The sequence below is a fragment of the Pseudoliparis swirei genome, chromosome 2 (genome assembly GCF_029220125.1).
Source record: "Pseudoliparis swirei isolate HS2019 ecotype Mariana Trench chromosome 2, NWPU_hadal_v1, whole genome shotgun sequence".
In the NCBI taxonomy this organism is placed as follows: Eukaryota; Metazoa; Chordata; class Actinopteri; order Perciformes; family Liparidae; genus Pseudoliparis; species Pseudoliparis swirei.
Genome location: NC_079389.1, coordinates 10995545 through 11022482, shown reverse-complemented (window position 1 = coordinate 11022482; position 26938 = coordinate 10995545). Strand labels below are relative to the sequence as shown.

The window sequence follows — 26938 nt, the reverse complement described above, 5'->3', positions numbered from 1 at the left end:
TATAAAGGTTTCTCCTAAAGTATAATATAAGTGTAAAGCATCAACATTTGGAAATACTAAACTACATGTAGCTCAAAGTTTTACATAAGTGAATGTACTTTCTGAAATTCCACTACTGACCAATAAAACAATGCATTAACTCCATTTCAACCAAATCAAAGTTTTAATTTAAATCTATGATTAAAAAATTGTCAGTATACAATTTGCTCTAAATCAAAAGGGAAGACGGCGAGGGCCTAAAAGTGTTATTGAGAAACAGGTTTATTTTATCTGTGCCACACACTCACTATTCCAAAATAATATTTCCACAAAAGTCGCTACTCATTTCACAATATTCATAATAAAATACAGTTACTTCGAGTCTTCTGACTTCAGCTGTCTTGAGACGCCTCTACTGGACCGTGACACTGTCTGACCCACTGCAGGTTTACGGCTGTCCACGGGATGCCTGACAAGACTGGCTGAAGGAAACGCTTGGAGATGACACGCACTATATGCACCACATCTATTGTTTTCAGAGTAGAAGCTCACAAGAATATTACATTTTGTGTAAGGGTTTCCAACAGTATATTGTGCAGAACACACATACACAAACAGTACACACACACAGAAAATAGAAAAAAGCACACTCCTCCACGCACTGTTTAGAGGTCAGAGGTCAGGCACAACAATACTGAGGAGGCCAGTGTTTGAGTGGATATTCAGCACCGGCAGAGGACAGTATAAGACATATGAAGTGCTACAATCATCCTTATGCATCAACAATATTTTAACAAGACTGTATGGTATGTACACTCTATACATGTTAGAAATACAACTTGAAAGAGTGATACCTCCTGTTATTTTACACAATTAACTTGCAGATTAACAGAAGTACTGCTGGCACCCTATAGTCAAAGAGCTGTAAACAATTCCTTTTTTGATTGGCTAGTTCAATAGTAAAACAATCTCTTGATTTTTCTTTTAAAGCTTTGTGCCATGTCCTGCTTTTTTACTTTTTTTAGAAAAGACAGACTGTAACATAAATACTTGAGAAAATAAATACACATATATACACTGAAATAAAGTACTGATGGTAAAAAAAAGGAATCATCAAGGCCAATCGACTGAGGACATCCCCAAAGTAGAAAGGCCCGAATACATTATTGAGCCCAAGAGTCAGTGCATTCTGATAAAGAAAACAGTTTTGCACTTTAAGATATTAATCCATGAAGTGTGTTTTTCGCAGCAGGAGAATTTGTCCCATCACATTGCACGTCAGTGGAATTATAACTTATTTATCGATTTAGTGTCTCAGGTGATGAGAAGGCCTCTAACACCGTAGCTGAAGTGTGCCATGTAGAGAATAGCATTGAAAGGCCACACTGCAAATGGTTACTCCAGCAGTTCAGTCCATCGTTTGTCAAAAAATGTCCTCATGTTGTGTCCGGCACGTCCGATTTCGGAATCGTCCTCGTTAAATTGTTCACAGTTATCAAAAACCAGGTTCACGTCAACGATGAAAGTTTCCAAATTCAAGTACCTGTAATTGTTAGAAACGGTTTTAATTCATGTTTATACGCAGCAACAAATACACAAATAATAATGATTGTGTCTACCTAAAAACAAACAATGTGACAGTAACAAACACATACTGGTTGTTGGTGAGCTTTTCTTTGATGGTGAAGAAGTCCATGGGCTTTTTGATGACCTTCCTGTATCCAGGGACCACTTTCTGGTTGACGGGCGTGAGGAAGGGCCACGCGTCCTGTTGGGCCTCCAGCTCATCCAGCAGCACTCTGGGGAGAACAAGTCAAAATAACAAGTTATATCATCGTGTCAATAGTTAGAGAAAAGCTTTGAAACATTGTCAAATTATATATGAAATGAAATTGCCTGATACAAAAGGAGGTTTTGATTCCCACAGAGGAGAACGAGAAGAGGTAAAGTAAATGCTGCTATGCATGCAGTGAGAACATGCTCATGCTTACCGGCACATCGTGAGCCCATTTGTGGTGCTATCTTTGGTCATTTTGGCTTTTTTAACACAGTGGACAGGGCTGCCTTGCCTGGCCTGGGAGCAGGGGGGGCTTTCGTCTCCTTTCCTCTTCTTTAACTCCTTGGTACCTTTCTTTGGCACGCTGTTGCTGCTGGCAGCCTCTTCTTTGATGAGCTCTCCTACCACAGATGGCTTACTGTTTTTTTTTACCTCGCTGCCTTTCTTCCCTCCTCCAGCTGTTCGACTTTGTTGCTTCCTACTCCAGAGGGATTGACCGCTTCCCTGAATGACAAAACACACAGGAGATGAGTGAAGAGACCCAGAAAACATATAAAATCAATTAACTGGGTGTGTACATGTGATGCATCTACTGTGACAGTGGAATAAACCATCAGGGCATGCTGGTGTACCTTTGCTACACAAGTGGGACAAAACCAGTCGCCGTCAGGTACTGTCGTGATCTTGGGTTTCTGGCAGTAAGTGTGGCAGCCTTTGTCACAGCCGTCACAGAGTAAGAGCAGTTCTTCATTATCTCCCTTTTGACAGAGCTGGCAGTGCTGGAAACAAAATAGTGTTGATACATTACTGAGAAAACCCGAGTTTCTTAATGCCTTTCATTGCGGCCAGTCACATTGAATGATGTTGATTTGTTACTGATTGTAAACCGAAATGGTTGCGGCGTTGTTTTGATGTATTGTGTATTGATGCACCCAACACACCTCTTCTGTCTTTTCTTTTGCCTAATAACAACGCTGCTGTGCAGATTTATTGTGTTATCTTTGATTGCTTTCAAGAGGTTTATGTACTTTAAAAAAAAAATCAATAAACCATTAATTTATACAATCTGTGATTATGGGAGAGAGTGTGTCACTAACCACTTTCATGATGGATCGTTCCCAGGCAATGGATTTCTGCAGCTGCTGAATGCAGAGTGACAGCTGGGCCGAGCTGCGGACTTCACCGAGGGCTTTACGCCACAACCTCATCCCCGGTGCCACCTCCTCCTCACTGTTTTAAGATCACAGAAAGTGAGAGCATAACTATCACTTAACATTCATATGCAGTCTGAAACATTATCCAAACTGAATAACAAAAGCCAATAACCCTCGTTTCAGAAGCAGTGCATTGCATAAGTGTGGGATGAACCTTCACCTTCACCACTAGAGGATGGTGTGGTGCAGGTACAGTGACAGTATCCACTCTGATCTGAAAGGTTGGACTCAGAGGGTCTTCTTCTCTCCAATTACCTTCGCTCGATGTTCCTCTCCAGCTCTGCCAGCCTGATGACAGCTATATCAAGGGGATTATCAGGCCGTCGCACCACCGGGCCAGGGGGTTCCTCCTGGCTGGTTTCTCTCTGTCCCTTCTTCTCTGGAGGAGGGAGAGAAAGCAGCTTGTGCTCATGGTAGACCAGATCCTCCCTCTCCGACTGGGGCTCGGGATACATCCAACCCTGAGGGAGACGTTGTTACATTTAATGACACAGTACTTAACATCAAGACAGTGAGGACACTGGTCAAGGACAAGCATACATTAGATAATTACTCAAGAAAATTAATTTGAATAAAACCAGTGTTATATTATCGACATGATCTGTAAGAAGATGAAAGAGTCGAATGCTCATTTGCACATACCTTGACCTGCAGGCTGGCCGATATAACTTTCCTCTCTAGACCCTCGACTTGCTGCAGCAGGCTGATGTCCACCTCCATGGCCTGCTCCTCAACACACCAACCCTCCACTGTCTCCTCACTCGACTCCCCCTTCTCCAGCACATCAATCGCTAACACCACAGGTACAAAACAGAAATTACAAACTACTGTCTACTGAAAGAAAACATTACATTCAAAGTAAACCGACCAAATGCCAATAATACACATCGCATGTGTGTGGACTCTTGACATGAAGAGAGCAGGGGAAATGTGGACGAACCGTCTTTGCTGTTGGCACAGAGCTGGTTTGTGTACTCCATATGTCTCTGGATCTGTTTCTGCAGGGCCTTCTCTCTGATGCCCCGGCTGTGGAGGGCCTTGACCAGACTGTGCAGCTCCTCCTTGTCTGCCACCCTCCACCAGCCACAAAGCATCTCTGCCAACACACATGCACAATTTAAAAAGTGTTTAATTTTCAGAAACATAGAGGAGTTGTATAACTGAGTGACCGTCTGTCTGGGCAGTAAATACTCCAGCATATGAGACAGTACTGGCAGTGAGACATTCTTACCCTCGGGGATGGGCTGAGGACTCGGGTAGTCCTGGGTCTTGGCCACGTCCACAGCAGGGAATGAAGCACACTCGGGCTTGTCACTCTGTCGCTCTGGGGTCTCGATCTTGTCGACACAGTTGTTGTTTGCCAGAAAGATGACCGTTTTGCCATCACCCTCTGCATGTTGAGAGGCCAGATCCAGCATTGGGGGTAGATAAGCACCAGAGAAGGGCAGGCTGGTACATGTTGCTGCGCCGAAGCCGTCGCACCATGTCAGCCTGCTTTGATGAATGCCAGACTGTACTTGCTGAGGGGACAAGTACACACACTTTAAACGACGATCAAACTTTACTTCAACAAGCTTGATGTTTAAGCCGATACAGTGGGAGCACTGCACAGCGACAGCTGAAATAATTGTGACGGATTATTGCCATCAACCAACCTGAGAGACAGAAGGCTGAATGTTATTGACCCCAGCAGGACCAGTGGAACTAGCTAGTGGATTAGGGGAGGAGGTCTGTAGTGGAGAGGAGGCTGGAGGGCTGGAGCCTGAGGAGGCGAACGACGACTCGTCACAAGGAGAGCGAGGCAAGAGGCTAAACCACTGGTTGCTCTTTTCCATCAGTATCTTGGAGAGCAGATCCTCGTGAAAGATAGACTGAGGACTGCAGTTCATCCAGGGACTATTGAGCTGGGGAGCACCAAGCAGAGACACCACTGAAGTATCCAATTTATCGATCAGTCCCTGCTGACGAGTCGCTGTCCGAGAGGTAGGATATGAGGGATGACATGCAGTGGTAGGTACACGAGCAGAATGACTGCAGTGAGAGTTGATGTCTGAATCTGGAGCCATTTTGGCAACTTGAAGGAGTTTGCTGAGCTTGGAGAAGGAGCCGGGTTTCTGGAGGAACAGATTGAGACTGTCCTTATCCTGCTGGCCCTCCGGTGTGGTTGTAGAGCCGTCTGTGCTCTGTGCTGGGCTGGACGCCACTGCCTTCTTCGTCTCTTCCTGCTCTTCTTCTTTTACCCCGATCACCGCGGAGGTCCTCTGTCTTTTCCTCTCTCTCTCCGCCTCGTCACAACCTGAAGAACATGAAAAGGTAACGTCAGCACCAAAACAAGTGCAAAAAATGTTGAACAAGGGCAAAAGTTAACAACATCTGAGCTCTCAGTTTTGGTCTGCACCTTCACCGCTCTCCACAAAGACGCTGCTGCACTGTGGGAGGACCCAGTAGCGTCTCTTGTAGCGGTCCTCTCCAACCGCCATGGAGCGCAGAGAGTGAGACGAGTCAAATAACTTCTGTCTGATCTGACTCTGTTGCTAGAGGGACAGAGAGCACAGCAGGTTGAACTATGCACTGTTGAATTCATTGATGTGCTGATCCTGAAAAAACAATAATCTCAGAGGGTTTAATATACCTTGTATGTTTTCTCTATCTGTTTCTCCAGCTCCTCCATGCTGGCCGAGTGGACACTGTCGTCCTGGAAGAAAAGATCTCATTAGCACGAGGCCGGTGGACCGGCTGACATTTACTATAGCAAACACTCATTTCAGTTGCTGGCTCCAGGAAAAGCATCGTGCCGTCACTGACCTCCTCTTCACATATCTCTGCTTTCTTCCCCTTTCTCCCCCCCAATTCCTCTTCCTCATCATCGTCGTCGTCCTCTCCTTGGTCTTCACTGGTGTCATCCTCGTCCTCTTCCTCCTCACTGTCCCCGTCTTTCCTCTTGCATTTGTTTCTAGCAGTGGGGATAACTACGATGTGGCAGTCCTCTCCTCCCACATTGCTGTCTCTTTTCCCAGTCTTCTTGGCGTGGATGCTTCTCAGTCTGTGAAGACAACAATGGACAGTCAGCTTGTAGAGTGCACATATGCGTGAAATTCAGATTTGTTCAGCATCATAATCTTTGAATAGCAGTTTAGAAGTTGTATGTACTCACTTGCGAAGTTTTCCCTCGACTATCCACTTATCCTTCCTCAGGTTGGTAATGTGATCTATGTTTTTGTCGATCTCACTGTAAAGTATCAGAAGAGATTCACACAAATGTTTCCGTGACCTTCTCTGCATTATAAAAAGAGCATGTCGTCTTTGCGCCACACTTCTGTGTGCAGCAGATGTGTTTCAAAGTGTTACCAGTACTAATTAAATATTTATGACATGTAGTTTGATGCAACATTGTGAAACGGTCCATCAGACCTCAATCTATGCAATTACTTTTGGTACTTCTGTTATTTCTATTAGACTGATGCCTCAATGAATAAAACAAGCCAATACTTTCCACTCTCAGGCACAGAGGTTAACGCGTGTGCTTCAGGCACATATAGTACGATCAACTTGTTTGTACAGACTTAGAATGCCCGCCGCATTTTAGTGCGAGTTTAATTCATTAACATTACAGGATTATAAAACGTATCTTCGGTCAGAAGGAGGGAGGACGCTCACCTGATCACAGCCTTACTGCAGCAGAGCTCATTAACTAGGAATGCTAGCATGGAGGCCTTCTGTGACGGGCTGTGGGCCTGAAACGCCTTGGTCCTGAGGCTGAGGGCCAGAGCGGCCTGCTCCGTCTGGCCGCTACCCTCCATGTAGATACGCAGGATCTCAGACACGTTGTCCCGGTTGATCCCAACATTAGTCAGGTGGTCCCCCAAGGCTGTCTTATTCTGATAGAAAAAGGGTGTTTCAAAAACGGAGTTCAGGGGTGTTAAACAAACCATAATATCATTTTATATACTGTAATCCATGAGAGCAGGGCACAGGTGACGGATATAGCCCCTAAGATGAAATGAAAAACACTCTCCTTTTAAGCAATTATCTTTTTGTTAAGTGAAGTAAGCAACGCTAAGTGCTTGTGTGACCGTTGGGATACGTCTCAGACACAATTAGGATGTTAAGATATTATGAAAAATCATGATTTAGTTCACAGTCTGGCACATCTCACTAAATGTACACAGCCTCTTAATACAATGAGCTGCAATAACGCATTGTGATGATTGCACCCTTTCGCACAGCATGGAGAATGCATTCAGACTTTGACTTAAAATGTATCTGTTTACCAGCAGCTCTAAACACTGATACTCTCCTAAACACGCTCTTCATTTAGCTTCAGAGAGCCCGAGTACTCATAACTCTTAACATCTGGACGAGCCGGCCACTGTCCTTATTTCCTTTTGTAAATCATTCTATATTATCACGGCAGTTGGTTCTTCATTTAAATATCTTAAATGAAACAAAATAGAACTCTACATTTAAGAAAATTGCAACAAGAGCTACAATCGTTACATCGAAAATCCATAATTAAAGCTGTGAAAGATTGAATGTGTTTGCCCAATAGTTAGGTCTGAATCAATACATGTTATGGGAGAATAGCAGCTGTGTGCTTGTTTCTGTATGGATGTGTGCACATACAGTTCACATGTATATTACAGTACATGAACCATTTGCAATTCAACAAACTCTCACCTTGGGACCGGCAGGTATCCCAGGATCACACACAACTGCAGAGAGCATGTTCACCAGCAGGTCCTGCACCTTGCCCATACTGTCCCCAGTGTTCAGCAAGCCCTCTTGAAGGTCACTTAGGTTCAGCATGTTTGGATTCATGTCGAGCTTCAGGACCTTCCCAAAGCTTCTCAGAAACTGCAGCACCATCAGGCATTCAGAGAAGGTACTATCCGATAAGACCAGACCGGGGATCCGGGACAACTCTGGAAGTGGCTGTCGAGTAATAAAAACACTATTTTAAAAATGAAATGCGTATTTATCATCTTTCGACCAAATATGAATAGTCCTGCACCCAAAGAATCAACATTAAGACAATTTCAAAAAGATCTTAAAGACTAAGATGGAAACATTTCCTAGCATGTCTCCCAGTGCAGATATTACTCGTTTCAGACTCTTTTGTCTGTCACGTCCTGTAAAAGAAATCTAATGAATCAAATATCAGCATGTTTTGTTCACCCAAGTAGCAGATCAGTCATACTGTAGTTGGTGTTAGGGCATCAGTCGCCACTTGATGGCAGTAGTTTAACCTAAACCTGCTTTCTTTTTAATCTATTCCAGATGCTTTCAGTGATATTGCACATCTATTTTGGTAGATCTGATAGTGAAACAATGAAACCATAAATTTGTCAGAGAGCATTTCTAATCTTCATGCCTATAGCTCCGACAGTGATTACACTGATTGATTCCCATGTCAAAAAATCCCCTTGCTGTCGGAAAATCCAATCTTTTCCACACATACCTATTCCACATATGAGACAATTCATGCTGACACACATGGACTCTCACTCTCATCTGCTAGCAGCGCCACAGTGTGTGAATACCTTATGATCTGCTAAACACATGTCTTCATTTGGTTTCTTCAGCTCCTTTGCTTTTTCAAGTTCCAATCTTCGGAGCTCTAGTTTCTTCTCCTTGTTTAAGCGTTTCTCGTCCTTCTTCTCTTTCTTCAGACGCTCCTTCTCCTACAGACAAGAAAAACTATTATTGACACTGCGGCAGACTGTAGTGCCCAGAATTACAGAGGGTGGAAAACACAAACTATGACCTCAATTACCAGACTGTTGAATCATCAACAACATAAAACATTACTGAGGGAGGGAAAACTAAATGAAACCGTGTCGCAAAACACAGGAGTGGGGATGTGAGCAGCTCAGGCGTTACCCACCTCTGCCTTCTTACGGGTCTCCACAGCCTTCATGAGCATCAAGTGCTGCCTGCGTCTTTCCCTCTCCTGGCAAAGCGCACACACACACACACAAACACACACAGTTTATTTTCTATTCACAGTTCATATTATTCTTTGAGGGGAAAATGGCACATCGAGTACATGCACAGTAGAAGAAGAAACACAGATCACCATTTGTCACAATCGTCACACACAATGTAGCACATAGCACGGTAGTTAAAGTGTAAAAACCACACAACAGGTCAACCAAATGCAACACAATGATAGACGAAGAGCTACATCGCGGGTAGTGACGCACACATAAAGCACAAGTTAGAAACAGCCATTATTAATCTGAGCATGTCGACGAGAAAGATACAAGCCAAGAAGTTTAGAAATATAAGCTGCAAATATTAAGTGTTACAGTGACAAGTAAAGCACATCATTTATAGTCAACTTATGAACAATGTTGTAAGAAACCTATTCTGGAGATTAAATAATATATAGTATAACTTTTTACTGTGAACACTTTACTGTAGAGTCCATGTATGCTGTCATTGCGTTATCTAGTGATGCAAATGAACAACCATGATAAAACATTTCAATCTCAAATAAGGAAAAACAAGAATTTGGTTTCCATTAAGTCAGTGATGTAAATCACTGGCAAGAAGTGTGTCTTGATTTTTCTCAGGTGATAGAATAGATTAGAAATGTGACTCATACACTTTAGAAGAAAAGGATGTGAGGAACTACATTTATTCAATCTGAAACAAAAACAATGTAATAGGAAGTTGGTGTTCCTTCGGGCGATTACAGTGCTTTGCACGCTGTTAAATGTTCTGCTTTTAATCAGATGGGCCAGATAATGGATGTGTTTACTTTGAGAGACAAATAGTGCAGACGGATGGAGTGCACTGCTTTGGAAAAGCCATGCAGAAGGATGTAGTATGACTGCAGCCAATGCTACACTTTGCTATGCTTTGATGGCAACCATTTATCACAACACATTCACAATAGGTTGTTAAATGTACAGAAACAAACATACCCATACCATATCTAGTCTATGTCTCTCCAACTCCTGGTAGAAAGAGTTTGCAAAGTATTAAGAAATAGACAAATCACACAACAAAATGAATGCCAGAAAGATTGAAACTATAGTAAACTCAAATAAAAACACAGCCATGAGGACCTCAAAGCAGAATTTGATAACATACAGTGTACAAAACAATTGAATTAGGCTACGGAAAATGATCTTTAGTCAGAGACTATTTCCAAGACATTCAGTTTAAACAGAGTAAGAATGGCTTTGGCATAATTTAATCTTGATAATAAAAAATAAAAACTACCTGATGCTTCATTATGACAGCTTGGAGTCTTCGTATCTCCTTCTCCTTTGACAAAAAAAATATAGTCAATTAGAAATCAAAACATATACACATAAAATGACAATTCTAAAAGTTGTGTACATACTTTATTGAACAACATCATGCTAAAGTTCCAGGCTCCTAGACTTCATTGAAAACATTTCATAGATAGATGTAGAACGCAAGGAAATGATCAAACCTCTTTTTATCAGTGATTAACTAAGGCAATGGAAATCTCGTTTACACTGACGAGCAGCTCAATGGAGCAAAAACATCGTACGGCAGACTAGCAAGAGAAACAGGACGGGAGTCAGCTGAACAAGGGAGCGTGCTAATCTGGAGCACCTTGTTTCGCTTCTCAGCCTCCATTATTTTGGTATTGGCTGCTTCTTCTTTCTTCTTTCTTTTAGCCTGTACGTAAGGAGACACAATAGCTTCATTTAAAAACACATGGCACAGAAATGCTTTGAATAAAAAATGTTTTGATTGGGGCAGAACACTCTGATTGAAGATTTGAATTAAGAAAATTATCTTTATTACATTTTTATTAAAGTAGAAATAATAAAAAATACTGTGGAAAATATTTAAAATATATTAAATGCATATAAATTGTATTCTTAATGTTATGTAAACGTGTTTGCTAGATTATTATTATTTTTTAGATTTTAACTCCATCAATGGAAAATATTCCACAGAGAGCTAAATAGTCTCACTAGGCTGGCCAATAAAGTCCCATCTAACATATTCAAATCTTGTGCAATGAGATGTGTATGTCCTTCCATTACAGTGAAAGACAAAATGGTTGCAGTTAATATGAAACACCAGCAGGCAGTGAGAATAAATTAAGCTAAATTCTATCAGTAATTACAGCCACAACGAAATCCTGTTAAGAGCTGCTTGCCAAGCGTGTCAACTAAAATTTGATTTATAAAAGCTCAAATACTTCACAGATGCTATTAGAGAGAGAATGCAAAATAGGAATTTCACGTAGCCTTGGCAAACTCTGGGCCACCGCTTACTTAATGAAATACTGTATTTTGTATTAAGCTCTCACGGTCCGAGGAGATTTTCATATTCAATGGCACTTTTTCAAAAAACCAATTAGGCATTAGTCACATGTACTCACTGGATGTGACTAAAAGTGGAGCCACATAATTTAGGAATAGCCTTTGGTTGGGTTTTAAAAAAAGAAAAAATTCTATCAACAGCAGAAAGAAAGTGTTTTATAATGTTTCTGCAATAACTTTCAGGACGAACCTCGAGAATTTGCTGTGCACGGAATTCTTTCTCCATACGAATTTGCTGAATGCGCTTGATCTTCTCCTGGTAAAAGGATGAGGGCAAGATCAAATGAATTAACTGTTAAGTCATGCATGTTATAGAGTAGTGGAGGGGGATAGGGGGGGGGGGGGTGAAGAAGTACAGTGGGTCTTTGCAGACGAGAAAGGTGCAACATTTAAAAAGGATAGCAACTTCCTTGTAGAATTTTTAAAGCAATTCGACTGTGCTTAAAACTTTTTGACCTTGGAGCACACATGGTCTGTCACACATGGTTATGACGCTTTGCATGGAAAATTAAACAATACGTGCAAAGGAAAGGCCTTACTTGCTGTTTAATAATCTTCATCTGCTCCCTCTTTTTCCGCCTCTCCTCTGCAGCCACTATTGCTGGAAGACAGACAAATGAGGCATTATGTAGCATTATGATGCAAGTGTGTGAGTGGAGTGGAACTCGTCATTGTGTGTTTACCTTGTTGCTTCCTTGTCTCTTTGGCTGCTTGTGCCATAACCTGTTTCTCAAGTTTCCTCATCATTTTGATCTGAGCTGCCTGTCGAGCTATTTCTGCAACATAATTAAATATGTTACTGAAATCACAGACCCTATTAAAAAATTAAAAGGAAAAAGTGACCCACAGATACTCTTACAATTCCCCAAATCCCCCTGAACAACCTGAAAATAAAGTGCCAGGAGTTGTTGCAACAAGAGACTGTGTTTACATGCAATAATGACTTTGTGGCCTAATGAGAAATCATTATTGCTGTCTGGGATTCTAGAAAGAAACCATTACAGCTTGATTTTAAGGATATGACGACAGAAGATTCACCACTGCTATTTTTGACTGTTGGAAAAATGTCTCTGCTATTAACCTCTAGTTAAAAAATATATATACTCGTTTGACGCTTAGTTGGAAATATGATGAAGGGATGACTTTATCGTCAGTCGTCTTACTCGCCTTGCAGAAAAGATAAATATCCCAAACCACAATACAATACATAGCCAATAGTTGTGTTTAATGGTTGATTTTCTCTTGAACAGGTGCTGCGGACAGTATTCTGAGATGTTAACTGACCTTGAGCCTCCAGTTTGCGTAACAGCTTTGCATCACTGACATCTTGGAAGTTATTTTCATCAATATTAAGAGGATGGCTCTTCCACCGGCTGGCCCCAGTGACATCACCTATTGACTGCCGCTCAGACTGTGTGCAACGGCTGCGCCTCCCATCCATCGCCATGATACTGGGAGCGATCTCCTCCTCTGCCAGCAAGAACCACTGTAAGCCCTGGGTTATCAGAGGAGAAGAAAGACATACGAAAATCAACAAACCAAACTAAAATGTCTCGACTGATTATACACCCAATGCTTTCATTTATGGATTTCCTACTTAAAAGCTGCAGCGTTGAGTTTGTGTAGGAAGTACACAACATGCCTCAGCGGTACTATTCTTCATGTTTAAAACATATTTTAATTAACTTTTGCATTTCATAAAATAATACAATATATTGCATTGTATTATACAATATTTTACTTTTCCATAAGTGATTGAATTTCCTATTTGTTCATAATTGATATCGACATCCTTGAGCGATGAAACTAAATCACGTACACAACAACAAGTGGACACATTTACCTCCGGTCCTTCTCTGGCTTCATAGAAGTCGCCAACTTGAATTTTTGTACTGAAGCTGAAATTATCTCGTGAGATTTCAGTTATTCCATTCCGAAGTAAGTACTGCAGACAATTGAATAATGCATATTAATTAAAGAAGGACATTTCAGTCATATTAACTGCTGCAGTGAGCATATGCAATAATGTCAGGCTTTAAAGCTACTTTCAATAAGAGGAAGCTAAACCTCGTAGGCTTACCTTCATGACATCAGGATACTGACGAAGCTTCTTCCGACATGGAGCAAAGTAAGAAACTTCTCCTTGGAGACGACCCGCCACCGTCCTGATACGCGTCTCTCTCTGCCACCTGAAAAACAAAAAAATTGCTAAAATAGCACACACACGACCATATCGTGAAAACAATGAAAGACAGATCGCTCCAGTGTCAATACTGGGACAGGTACAGTACACATATATCATGTAGTTCACAACAGGAAGCAAATAAGGAGATAAACGGTGCAAATGCTGTTTGTACAGCGGTGTAGTCTGTGGCCTCGTCTTCCTCTGACCCTCCAAGTGGTCACATTTCTAGATGGCCATGCACCAAGTGGGGCTACCCCTCATTTCCCATGAGCTACGCTCAAGAGCAGCCGTGGCTTATACACAAGTCATGTCGGCCGTTATCCCACACAGAGAAGGGGTTAATATACAGACTTATGGCCTGTTTCCTGTGAACCTGCTGATGAAAAACATCCCCAGAAGATGAAAGGCGCTCTGATCCAAGGCTGCAGAATTTGTGGGCAGGGGGCTACTCATGTTGCATGTCTGTGTTGAGGCTGGATGCAATTAACCCCTTGATGCTGAAGTGCTGGGCCTCATTTCATTTCCTGCCTACTGCTCACGACTGGACTTTTTAAAGGCCCCTAAAAGGATGTTTTTTGTTATCTACTTCTACACATCTATTGATGAAGACGCGACTGTTCTCGAATTAGAAACTGTCGTAGTCCTTTTTACAGGAACATTTACAGTATCTACCCTGGGAATTCTTGCTGCATTCTTGCCCAGTTTCATATTTAAACAGTGATGTGACCCAACTCCAGTTGACAGATGAAGATGAACATCTCGTTTGCAATGCCACAAGCACAGTACTCGTTTAGAGAAGTAAGTGCTTTGTATTCCTTTTTTTTTTACTGGTGTGAATACATTCACACTGAAAGTTTCTTAGCAAACCCGGAGATATGATAATATTTGTGTCTTTTGCTCCTCAAAGACCGTAGATAACCTTTTGGGAAAGGTCACTCGTCAGCCTTCAGTGAGCTGGCATTTTACGACAACACCAATTGCATAAACACAAACAATTCAGCAAGTAGAACAGTAAGGACAAAATGGAACATGGTCAGACTGTCAAACCGTGGTGTGTTTCCTTTGATATGAAGTGCATGCACAGTAGCTCACCCAAACTTAAGAGGCAACCGAAGTACTCTCTCATCAGTTACTCTCCTCCTCTTGCCTGATCCTAGAAAACAGGAGAAATGACTCAGCGCTTTTCATACCTCCAATAGGATGTGAGCAAATCCACAAATATGCCAATGTTTACAGATATATCCACTTCAAAAAACAAGTGTTGGGGCAAAACGTTATTGCAAATATAAAACATCAAACAAAAGGAGACCCTGTTGTACTTTATTTGACTGTGAATAGCTGTTCTCTATTTTAAATGGCAAACGTCACATGACTTCATTTAAATAACCATGCCGTCAGCTCAGTTCACAACAATGCCCTGATATGCATGGACATAAATATTAGACGAACAATATTTCGACCTTTTGACACATAAGAGAAGTACAAAACACAGGAACAGAGCTTGTACAGCAACAAGCCTCACCGCTGTCATGACTCGTTTTGATATTTTGAAATAGTTAAATTCGGTATTTTCAAAATGTTTCTTTTATGTCTTTGAGAGTAATACACAACATACAGTCTTCTATTACTATTATTAAAAGGAAATGAATACTTCTCCATTACAGTCAGTCAGAATCCTGCTCTATTAGCAGTGTATATGCTCCGTGACTCATCCAATATCAGATGTGTAATGCATCTTCCTGGTTTAATAAAGAAAAAGCTACTGGGGACATCAAAACAATGACACAAGCCATTTCTTCCAAAGAGATCATTTTAACCTGGAACTATTGAGGGATGTGCATCAATGTTTTCATACTGGAAAATGAACGTCATTTTCCAATGATGGATTGGAAAGTCTGAATATGCAGCGTGAGAGGAGAAAAAAAATACCAAGCTGACTTTTGTCATGATCCTCCTCTGACTCGCATGTAAAAAGCATCTCATTGAATTGTAAACTGAAGCCGTCTTGTAGGTTGATTTGTTACCTGGCTGAGTTGCAAACGTGAAGGATGGCGATATGGTGCTGTGGTTACTGAGGGCCCCAGAGCTGGTCACTGTGTTGGGGCCAGGTGGGCTACGAGGTGAACTTTGAGGCTTGATGATCTGCAGGTTAAGCAGCGAGCAGTTGTCTGAGAGGCTCGTGGAGGACTTGTTAGAAGACGTGGACGCTTTAGCGAGTTTCAGGTGAGTCTTTTCTGCATCGCTGTCTGTTTCCGTCTCACTGCGTTCCTTAATACCATCTTCGGAGCCATCAGAGTCGCTATCCAGATTGCTCTCCGACTCTACAAGGGATACCAGTGTGACGCGGGGGGGAGAAATGATATTCTAATTAGCATTCTGCTCACAACCAAATCTCATCTAACATTTAATATCTGCAATAACATGTTGTCAATGGCATACACTTATTCAATTACGGTCTGTTTAGTCTAACCTGAGAGGCTACTGCCAGAATCTTCATCCTCAATATTATCTTCATTGTCTTCATCATCGTCATCAAAGTCATCTCCTAAAGAGTCGTCTGAGTCCCTGCTGCTGTGGATATCAGACTCACTGCCTCTGACCAAGTCTACAGGTGGACAGGATGCGTTGGTTTTAGCGAGGCTCTTTCCTGCGTGGAGAGACTTGGGAGTGTTATTCTTCCTTGGCCTGTGAGCAAGACCTGATGAGACTGGAGATTTAAGTAGGGAAGCAGAGCTGCCGGACATCTCCTCAGTGCATGTGTTCAGGTTGATGGCCATGAGATAGGGCGGGCTGGTGGCTCCCAGGAGTGGCTTGCTACTTGGGATGCTGACCTGGCTGCGGGGTTTAGTGATGAGGGCCAAAGGGGCATCCTGAACTGCGTTGTGGATCACTCCATTAAGGTGGTGGTTCAGGAACAGATTGGTGTCACTGCTGTGTGGGAGGGACAGTAAATGACTGCTGAAAGTATCCAATGAATGTTTATGCCGTGTCGGCAACGATGAAGAGGATGCTGAATCTTTGTGACTTTTATACCAGTTCTGGCTCTTAGGTCGCAGAGGGAAAGCTTGCTTCACAGAGTCCTTGGACTGGAGGGTCTTTAGAAGTAAAAAAAGAAAAAGTGAAAGAAACACAAAGACAAAAAAAATGAAGTAATTACACAAACTGTCACTCACATTACATTACTTTGGGCTGTGAAGGATGGAATTGAAGGTGTAATAAGAGACAGGGACAATGAGAGCAGGCTCGAGCCTGTCAACTACAGGAAAGAGAAAAAGGCTGCTGTGGAAAATATTTTCAAATTGTTTGGCTTAGTGCCATTGTGCGACTCTGGCTGTCATCTTGTATTTGTTTCTATTGTCATACTCAATCAAAAGCCTGTATTTAATGTACCACCATTATATGAATTAAATCCTTCTCGTCACAGACTGCTACATTTTCCTTCCTTTTCAAAATAGTGACAATAACAGAGTCCTTAAAAGAGACAGAATTCTCGTCTCCTGATAACAAACATCCCAAAGTGTAAAAGAGCTAATTGCTTTTACATGTTGTGAAGTATTCCCCATTGAGCTAACTGCGTTGTCACTTTTCGTCATGTTGCGGTCAGGCTCACATGGAGTATAATAAAAGCCCTGATTTCATTAAAGCAATTAGATTTTTCATATCGTGGCCAGAATTTGTAAAAAAAAAAAAAAAAAGCTACAGTTTCAATGCAACAATGAATAACAAATATAACTTGTTTAAATTTAAAACTCTTCAAGTGTACCGATCTTTGATCCTGAAGGTTTCCACTGCTCTCCTTCATGCCATCAGCCAGCTGGGTGTGCTTCAGAGAGGGCATCAAGAATGTGGGTTTCTGAGGAGGCTTTTGAGAGGCTAACAGGGTCGGCAGTCTGGGTGAAGAAGAGAGGGAGAGGCTTTGGTGAGGAACACAGACAGAAGCTTCGGAGGGTTGTTATGCAACATCAGTATCAATATCAATGTATGAGTGAGCAATAAATATAGCCTGTGCAATACTAACAGTTTATATTCCCTACCTCATATGAGCAACATTTGTTTACAATTTGATTATTCCTTGTACATGTTCAGGTATTTTGTACATGTTCAGGTATTTTTTTCTACTGATGTCTCTTGTTGCACTATCCACTTTGATGCTGTAATCCTGCAAATGTCCCCCACTGTGGGACTAATACAGGATTGTGTTATCTTATCTTAGGTGGGATTGAATGAGAGAAGTGTTTCTGTGAGGTGGAAGGATGTAAGAATTTCGATGAGATGGAGAAAGAGAAGGCATTAGATGAGGACCTGGAGGGCAGTAGAGAGGCCTCCCTGTGGGACGGTGCTTGGGGGCTGTTGCCGGCTGCCAACCCTGTGGCCTGGATCACGCTGATGTGCTGCTGGCCTTCCTCCTCCGCAGTCCCGGAGCTCGGGAGGACCAGTGCTGTCGACTGCGACAGGCCGGCGAGATGGGAAGAGGAATGCAGACGGTACGGGGAAGTCAAAGGAACAGTTTCACGTTGACCGTCTTGAGCTGAATTTCCATCAGCAGTGCAAGGTCTCTTCTTTTTACTCTCAGAAGTGTTCTGTGTCAGCCGCTGAGTAGGAGGATGAGGAAAAGACAGCATGTCATGTCAGCTCCTACTGAGATAGCCTCACAGTAGCAGCTCTGTCAACTAGCACATACATCCAGTTTTCCACCCACGACCATGGCTATTTTTGACAAATTATGTTTACAGCACTTAAGAGAGGAAATCTGTCAATTTAAAAAAAAAAATTTTACCAGCCATTTTCATAGTAGGACAATATTTACAAAATAAACTACGTGTCTATGCCTCTACTGATTTTCAAAAGCGTAGTATGTTGCTAAATATTCAAACAATACAAGTTTGAGAAACGTACCTTGATTTTCCTTTTCACTTGACTGTCCTTTTCTGAATCAGACTCGCCACTGTCATTGCTCTGATCATCCCCATCTTCATCATTGTCGTCGTCATCCTCGATATCATCAGGATCACTGCTGCTGTCCTCACCATCACTGCAGGAGCTATCTGACAACGATCCCGATTGGCTGCCACTCATGCTGGAGGTCTCTATTGGTCTTTTGTTGGGTTTCTAAATATTGATGAGCAAGTTGATTAATCAAGTAAAATAGGAGAAAGTGTGAAGTGGGTTTTAATGCAGTGTATTGTACACAAGTGATGAGCATTAACCTTTTCTTTGGTTTTCTGGGTGATCTTCTGGTGCAGTTGGCTCAGCTCCTGACTGTTCTTTTGACTCTGAGTACTGTTGGCTTTAGTTTTCTCCACGTTTCTCTTTGTTGGAAATGAATTGGTGTTCACAGCAGAGTTCCCAGTAGGAGACGAAGCACTCCTACCATTGACTGTTCCAATTACGCCTACAGAAACTGGAATTATGCATTTCTTTAGATGGAAACTAATGAGAACAAGCAACACATTAGATAAGTCTCATAATGTTACCATTAGTATTTTAATGTTATACAAAAATATGTTTATGGAACCATTCTTTGTAGAGCCTCTGTGCTTTTCTTTAATCTAAAACAACATGTTTTTTACCTGAGGCGCATGACTGCAAGTGAGTGGGGTTGTGGCTTTTGAAGGTTGATGCAAATACGGGATGCAGACCTAGAAGAGGAGGGAAGAAGGAGCCTACTCCGCTGGCCTGTACCTCAGATGGCCGCCACCAGTCTGGAAAGAGGGGGTTGCGAGATGTCGTGCAGTGAGGCTTAAATAGACACTTTATCTTGATGTGCAGAGAATTAAATCTGACATGTTCTAAGAGCATGTTTTATCCAACCTGTCAAAAACACTAATCACAAGTTTTACATTGACAACAAGTGAATTCTACTGGCTGTTATTTCATCCCTTTATATTGAGTTGAAAAATTAAAGCAGAGGTCATCTACTACAATAGCTGAAACGATTCCCCTCATCGACTAGACACGGCAAAGCTGTAGCAGCTTCCCAAGCGCAGCATTCTTCTGAAACAGCATCTGCTTTCTAAAACCTACATTTACTCTGCGTTGAGTGTCATGATATCACTTTAAAAGCATAGAATCAGACATTCCTGAATGATTCGACATAAAAACATGCCAAAATCTTACATTTTCGAGGGGAGACTGAAAAGGGAAGAGAAAATATGTAAACTATGTGTCTATTTCTGTAGCAATGGAGTTTTACATTTGACCTCACCATTAGAATGATGATATGATCCAGTAAGACGCCAAAACAGTTTCAATGACGATCAAAACAATCAACGCTACGATCAAGCACATGTTGCGCTTTACTTTAATTATTAGAAAAACACATTGCATTTCCTACCTGGAAATGTACCAAACTGGGAGTGAGCAGTCAAGGCAGACAAGCCCAGACGACCAAGGCCTCCAAACTCAGAGCGGCCTGAACCTGATGTGTAGAGTCCGAAAGCTGGATGGCTGACCAAAGGAAAACCATTGTAACTGCCAGAAATATTTGAACGTTCATTCCCAGTCACCTGGCGCAGATGACCTGGAGAACAAAGGACACAGTTTGAAGAACGCTTTAATTACAATCTATTGACATATTCATTTTTTGGGGTTAATCTAAAAATATGGTGGATCCTGATATTCTATAAACATATACAGTACACAACAATCTATTGAACATATCATGGTTTAATTATTCCTTTTTTAAATAATCAATTGTTAATACCATGATACCATTAAGGACCTCTTTAGACAGTATTTTGTGCACTTTGCCAGTGTCCACTCGTCTTCCACAAGCCGATAGCTTGACAGTTGAGATTACTATAAAAAGCCATGGTCATTGTTTACGTTTATTATAAAATGTTTTCCATTACAGTGATTATTTTGTGGGAGAGGCTTTGGAGGAAAGCCTGAAGCTAGTGCTGCCAGCTACTTCCATTGGAAAAGAGTTGGATACTTTAAAAAAAATCTAGCTTACTCTTACTGACTCAGACCCTAAGTGGAAGAGCCCAGAGCAAGTATGAGCCTGACCAAAGCAAACGCCGTTGATTTGTTTTGAGTAAATCCAAAGATAAACAGGCTAAATAGGGTATTATTACTGTTTTTCCATAATCTGCGAAATTTGGCTACAATTATTTGATCAATCGAATACTACATTTTCAACACCATCTGTCCAATAGGCTTTAAATGCATCTAATTGTAGTTGTTTGTATATCAAACCCTAACCTGTTAATGCAATCTTACTTCAATGACAATTAACGGAAAAGGTTAGTGCAGTTTAACTGACATGAAAGTAGAACGAGAAACCCTAAAAACCACACAGGCAATTTTTAAGGTTGTGGCCTTGACTTTATAAAATGCACTCCTGCTGTACAAGAACAGTGAGATCTTTTACAAACTTAAAATAACCAGGTCATGCCTTTTCTCAAATGCCACTCTGGAATTAGACACTTGTTCTAACTGGGTTAAATTGACCAGGAAGGGAAGCATAAACATGTTTCTCAGATACACTCACCTAAAGCAATTACAAAGCTTTTAAGAGTATGAAAGCTTGAGAAAAAAATGTATTCAAAGGGGTGTAACCATCCCGTGTCTTGTGGTATCTTTCTTCGACTTCCCACAGGGGATAGGACATCTCTTAAAATAACACAATGTACTTGATAATCATAACAGCTATGTGACTACAGAGGTGCCAATGTGCTTTAGTGTTCAGTCCAAAATAAATTATCTGGGAAATTTCTGTGCACGTTTGGTGTGGGGGTTTGAAAATGAATAATTCATGAGCGTCTCTAATGTGTTCTTCGTTGTGATAGCACAGCAAGAAAAAAAGACACTACTTTTTGGGGCATCTTATCATGAAAGAAGAAAATAATCACAAACCACAGTATGTAAATTTGCACATTATTTTGTGGTCAGGGGTAATCTGACAGTTTATGCATCACCGCTTCTCAATACATAATGGCTTTGACCACAATTAATATTCAGAGAAGAGGATGTTGGCGGCTGCATGCACACCGAGAGGCTGACAGACACGTCAAATCACACAGGATAAACTGGAGCTAAAGGTTGTCAAAAGACATTCACAAGGGCGTAGACCAAGCTTTTTAATTGTAGGCATTCATTAATTCAACAGTCAATGCTATTAAATTGTCTGTAACATGTTTCGACTCGGAGAAGCTCCCTTATTGTGGCACAATTTGAATTTAGTGTTTTCAACACAATTTAGTTGGATGTCTCATCTGGATTTTCTTCTGTGTGGAAGTGTAGTTATGAAGTGCATCCTGACTGTAAAGTCAGTTGGAATGGTGCATTCATTAACATTTATTAATAGCATGTGGATTTAAGGCTGTTTTGTTTGTGGCTATTAAAACCATTTGAAGCCCTTAACCTCCCAAAAGTAATGTATCGACCTCGTCTAAAATGTGGGCAGAATTATAGGAAATAATGACTTGAAACTAAATAACATGTAAACACAATTAACTTTCCGTCAGCTTTGATCTTGTGACTTGACTTGTACAAAGTGTGTGTGTGTGTGTGTGTGTGTGTGTGTGTGTCCATACCACAGGTGATGAGAGGGGAGCTGCCTGCAGGGCTCGGGGCCGGGTAGGACTTTGTGGAGGGTGTCTGGGGTGGAGCAGGGGAGGAGCTGGCTGAAGAAGAGGCCATGTGAAGGGACGACGGGGCTAATGATGGGGAGGTCAGCCGCTCTCCGAACTCCACATCTGTCAAACACAATTTAGTCAATACATGCAAGTAAAGAAGAGACTCAGTTTCTGTCCAACACATCTGAAATACCGTCAAAACAAAACTGGATTTCAACCACTGACGTCTCAATGTGTAGAATTCCTTTGTGAAAGCAACATGTTGAGCATTATTACTGCAAATTACACTGGCTGAAAACTCCATGGTATGGTTTATTGTATTGTGATGTTATTAGTGCTGACATTTTTTTTGTACTATCAAATTAGCGGCATTATCCCTGTTTTCTGGCATTGTATGGAGCAAATGGTCAATCAACTAATTGTATAATAAAATATAATATATATGTATATAACAATATAATCAACAATAACCTGGAGGTGCAGCACTGGATCTAATACTTCTGGGTAATTAATTTACAAAAATCTGATGTTAAAATGAAGGATTCTAATGACATTGTAATTAAATACAAATTGCCATGGTTTTGTTTCATGTAAAGCAAAACAGCAGATTGTAAATGTGATTTTGCATTCAGTTGCCTTAATATTCAGAGATATATACCGTTGTACAGTTTGGAGTCTCACACACACACACAATACATCAAAACTGAAAGACACACACCCACACACACGCGCACACACACACACACACACACACACACACACACACACACACTCTTGTCATGTCTATTAAAGCAGGAAGACAATCTTTAGTGTCTTAAGAACACATTTTATTTCATCCTTCCACAATTTTTAAATGAAGTCCACAATGATGAATAAACAGGAGCCACAATCATAGTCTCTGCCATTTTCTCTGATGACTGTCAGACCACTGTCTTTCTTCCCATCGACCAAATCATGCCACAGAGATTCTAGTACTGCGGTGTTCTTTAATCAGCGTCACATTTCCGGGAGTTTTTCCATAATGTATGCCACTTCACAATCCCCTGATCACAAAAGCCCACATCTGAAATCCTCTTTAACGCACGTTTCCAGGTTGTGCTTTACAGCCTGCCTTTGTTATTGTATTGTACATTACTCCACCAATTTCAAGATCTCCCTGGTGATTCTCCTCTGCACAAGAAAACAGGAGCGGCTGATTAATTTGAGGAGACAAAAGCTACCATCTGAATAGCAAGTATCATCCCTCACCAGGAACAGCACTGATGAGACGTAAATGACATGAAAGCTGCAGCCATGCTTCACTGGAAAGGCCAACACTTCCTGCACTAGTGTGTGTTTGTGTCGTACAAAGAACAAAGATAGTTTCATATTTATAAATCAACATTTTTAAAAATTCAAAGTAATTTGGTGTCATTTTGACCTTGCAGCATCACACTTCACCTGTCATTCAAAGATGTCAAGTATGCTAATGTCAACCTAAAACCCTTTTTCCTGCGTATTCATTATGAATCTGTACAAATTAAATTAAATATTCAACACGGTGGACAAGGATTAAAGATAAAATGGTTCAAATTAATTCTGCACGACAGAGGCAGCAAGTACAGAATGCTGGGTATTTTCTAAATATTTTAATTAACTTGATGGATGGATGTACACCATCTTGAGCTAATAAAAGCATGTGATGTGAAAGACAACCAGCAGGATGCAGGGGGAGGGGTGGGGGAGGGGGTGGGGACAAATTACTATGATTGAATGAATCAAAGTCAAGTCCACATCTATAACTCCACAAGAATAATTCAGCCCGTCGCCTAGGAGTAAAAACTTCTCTTCCAAAGGGAAAACAATTAACTTATCAACAGAATTGAAGAGCTTCTAATGAGACAAATCACAAAATGCCGGCAATCATTTGAATGTAGGCTGCTATCACTATTCAAATAAGCAATCTAACCACTGAGACGAAACACTCGACAAGCAAACATTCACATGATAAAACATGTCACATAATTAATAACCCTACGTCTCTGGATCCTCATTTAACATGACAAAGAGGAAGCCTGTTCACATGTTCTTTTTCTCTCGTGTGTATACAGTGTTATAAATGATACACATTATATTCACACTTTGGCTATGCAAACTAGATTGTACACTAAAATAAGGTAGATCCAATAATGTCATTTGCACATTCCTACCCATGGTCATGGGTCGCTGGAGTCGATCCCAGCATGCATTGGCAGATGCACAGTAGTGAAAATGCTTCATCAGATTGCCAGTGCATGACAGGTGCAAGGGCCCAAGAGAAGACTCGTGAGCAGTCTTCAATCCCCTTGACATGTTGTAATAGAAGGGAACTGAAACACCAAGCCAATAATCACTTTGTTTTATTGTTGGCTCCTTTGTTCTTCTACCGTTATCTGCTGGATCTTAGAATCACTATTTCTTATTGTGTTGATGTTACTTGCTGAACTGGCATCGTCAAATACCTGGATATTTTGAAAAAAAATGCTTATTTTAGCTCATTAGGGCAACATTTACAATTGTTTGTACTATAGATTAATCTAATTGATTAAAGCTACTTATCATAACAAACCTAGTATCACAGCATGGCTCTGTGAGCGTAACTAGCATGTGCATAACACTCAGCCGTCGTTTTCTATACTTCTGTATTTGTCCGGATTGAACAAAGAAGACAAAGAGGGTTAGTGAGCTTGTTTTTACAAACAATTTCTTAGATGTTTATAAATTGATATGGTAATCATTAATGACAATAAACGATAAACTGTTAAAATAAATAGCATTAGTAATAGTGAACTTTGAAAATAAGCATTTAACAGTCAAAACAATAAAGTTGATTAACTATGAAATTACCAATTATTAATAATTTGTATTGGTTATGTAACCGAGAGCTTAAGAGTTTTTGGTGGGCAGATTTTGGATGTAGCATGTTTATATACTGGGAAGAAATATCATATTTACCCTTCAGATTTAAGAATAGCAACAATCTCATCCAACTCTTGGCAATAATCAGCAAGTTTCTCAAAATGTCACAGTATTATTTTAAACTGAATGCTGAATTAAATAAATAAAACTATGCAAACCAAAAGGTTTTTACCCAACTGATAAATAAACAAGCACAAATATGTATATGAATGTATATTTGAGGTTTTCACATCATAAAAACTGATGGATTATTTTGTATTTCTCTTTCCAGCTGTGTCATTGTGTGTGTGACGGAGCTCTGTATAATTTACCACATTGTATTGTTGTCGAGTACACGCAAGCATTTGTTTTCTATTGTGTGTTCCTTTGTGTCCATGCTATCTTCTTTCACAATAATAGATGGCTGATGCTAACTATGATAATTCAGTAACGGAGTCATAAGCATGGAGCAGCAGTATTCGGACTCCAAACATATTGTCTTTTCAGCTAATGGAGGGCACACACAGGAGAAAGAGGGAGTGTATCAGAGTGTCTCGACACTGTTCCAGGATACAGAGCTGCATCACTCAAGGTTCTCTGCCTGTCCAACAATCTGTGATGGAAGTGACGTGATGAAAATAAAAGAGCAAGTGGCTGAAAAAGAAAATTCAAAACAAATAGAATACGTCAAGTTCTGACTATAATTGCCATGTATTAATACTGACCCATTAATTATCATTTTTGTACATCACAATGTTAAATCTACTTTCTTAGACATCAACATCCCCCCTATAGCCTACATGGTTTCTTTGCCATCATCTGCACACTCTTAAAACCTACAAATCACTGCTGGTGTCCATCATCCGACAAGACAATGAATTCCTTCTGAAAAATAGCAACGCCACTCACAGTTTGGCCTCCATACTTTTCTAGATGGGAGGGAAAAAGGTTTGTAAGAAACAGAGGGACTGAAACAATGACCCTAATTCTCACTTGATTTATTACCAGTAACATTGTAAACTGGAGTTGTTGGTCTCAATCGCTCGTTTCAAGTCTTTCTAAATACAGCATGATGTTAATTGAGTAAATTATGGACTATCTTACTGTGATCGATGAAGTCAAGGCTCCAAAACGGCAGTCCACAAACCAATGGGTGATCTCACGATGATTACGGCCACTTCTTATATACAGTCTATGGTTTACACGCACAAGATGTGCAGGATGAGAGCTCGATGTAGGCCGGGATTCTTGTGATCAAAGGATGAATGGCTGTTCAATGGTACACCCACAGTTCAGTTGCAGTACCATGCTCCTATTCCATCAGTTTATGTCTTCTGATGACATGTTATTGTTCCTGGCCTTGACTCCCACTCTACCTGGAAAGTGATGAAGTGCTCTGTCCGACCCATCCCACAAGCTAAGGAAGTAACATTCAGATTGACCTGCATAAAAGGGCAACACTACAGTAACACACAGCATTACTCAGAGTCGAGTGAGTCTGAAGGGGGATTTCAGGGCCAACTATTGCCTTTTATGTTTGGTGATGTTGCAGTTTGGGGATTTATGTACCATTAAAACCATTTTCTTTGAGTCCATGGAAATATATTCAAATGAAAATCCACAGACTGTGTGCAAAAAGGCCAAGTGGTCATTTAATAAGGTGACATTACAATGTAGCTTAAATTTACTGTTCAGAAAGCAATGACTGAAAAAGGTACGTTTAAGGTAATTTGGCATATAATCAAATGTATGTAACCCTCCGCAATGTCGTTCACCTCACATCTGCAAAAAAAATTTAAACTGAATATTCTTCTCACTTTTACTCAGGTCTTTTCAATTAACGGTGTTTAGGTACACTGAGCATGCTGACATGAGCTGTGTGGAGTGATTAAAAAGAAGGGGAAAAAAATCTATACTCTGCATCACAGGCTCGTTTACAATTCATCTCAGGTTTGTTTTTTGCAGCGAGGGCC

At 40.9% G+C, this 26938-nt stretch overlaps 1 protein-coding gene across 4 annotated transcripts in view; it reads right to left on the bottom strand.

Annotated features, from left to right (window-relative positions):
* Window positions 1–140: 140 nt before the first annotated feature.
* LOC130205965 (bromodomain adjacent to zinc finger domain protein 2B) overlaps window positions 141–26938 on the bottom strand; it is a 47931-nt gene continuing 21133 nt past the window's right edge. For 2 of the 4 annotated variants that reach the window (XM_056433572.1, XM_056433582.1), the window contains exons 3-39: window positions 22008–22169; window positions 19805–19990; window positions 19041–19172; window positions 18678–18871; window positions 18367–18579; window positions 17773–18062; window positions 17234–17360; window positions 15941–16565; window positions 15495–15791; window positions 14563–14623; window positions 13366–13474; window positions 13129–13230; window positions 12570–12780; window positions 11969–12061; window positions 11825–11886; window positions 11476–11541; window positions 10564–10629; window positions 10201–10245; window positions 9906–9932; window positions 8855–8920; window positions 8511–8651; window positions 7648–7902; window positions 6628–6848; window positions 6125–6199; window positions 5776–6013; window positions 5603–5665; window positions 5369–5504; window positions 4626–5266; window positions 4202–4490; window positions 3911–4066; window positions 3613–3761; window positions 3226–3431; window positions 2854–2986; window positions 2389–2535; window positions 1971–2260; window positions 1635–1778; window positions 141–1522 (exon numbers count right to left, since the gene is read on the bottom strand). In XM_056433572.1, coding sequence (XP_056289547.1) covers window positions 1375–1522; window positions 1635–1778; window positions 1971–2260; window positions 2389–2535; window positions 2854–2986; window positions 3226–3431; window positions 3613–3761; window positions 3911–4066; window positions 4202–4490; window positions 4626–5266; window positions 5369–5504; window positions 5603–5665; window positions 5776–6013; window positions 6125–6199; window positions 6628–6848; window positions 7648–7902; window positions 8511–8651; window positions 8855–8920; window positions 9906–9932; window positions 10201–10245; window positions 10564–10629; window positions 11476–11541; window positions 11825–11886; window positions 11969–12061; window positions 12570–12780; window positions 13129–13230; window positions 13366–13474; window positions 14563–14623; window positions 15495–15791; window positions 15941–16565; window positions 17234–17360; window positions 17773–18062; window positions 18367–18579; window positions 18678–18871; window positions 19041–19172; window positions 19805–19990; window positions 22008–22113 — 6510 coding nt within the window. In that variant the 5' untranslated portion in view covers window positions 22114–22169 and the 3' untranslated portion in view covers window positions 141–1374. The remainder of the gene's footprint in view (window positions 1523–1634; window positions 1779–1970; window positions 2261–2388; window positions 2536–2853; window positions 2987–3225; window positions 3432–3612; window positions 3762–3910; window positions 4067–4201; window positions 4491–4625; window positions 5267–5368; window positions 5505–5602; window positions 5666–5775; window positions 6014–6124; window positions 6200–6627; window positions 6849–7647; window positions 7903–8510; window positions 8652–8854; window positions 8921–9905; window positions 9933–10200; window positions 10246–10563; window positions 10630–11475; window positions 11542–11824; window positions 11887–11968; window positions 12062–12569; window positions 12781–13128; window positions 13231–13365; window positions 13475–14562; window positions 14624–15494; window positions 15792–15940; window positions 16566–17233; window positions 17361–17772; window positions 18063–18366; window positions 18580–18677; window positions 18872–19040; window positions 19173–19804; window positions 19991–22007; window positions 22170–26938) is intronic. The other 2 variants (XM_056433601.1, XM_056433591.1) reach the window with 2 other exon arrangements.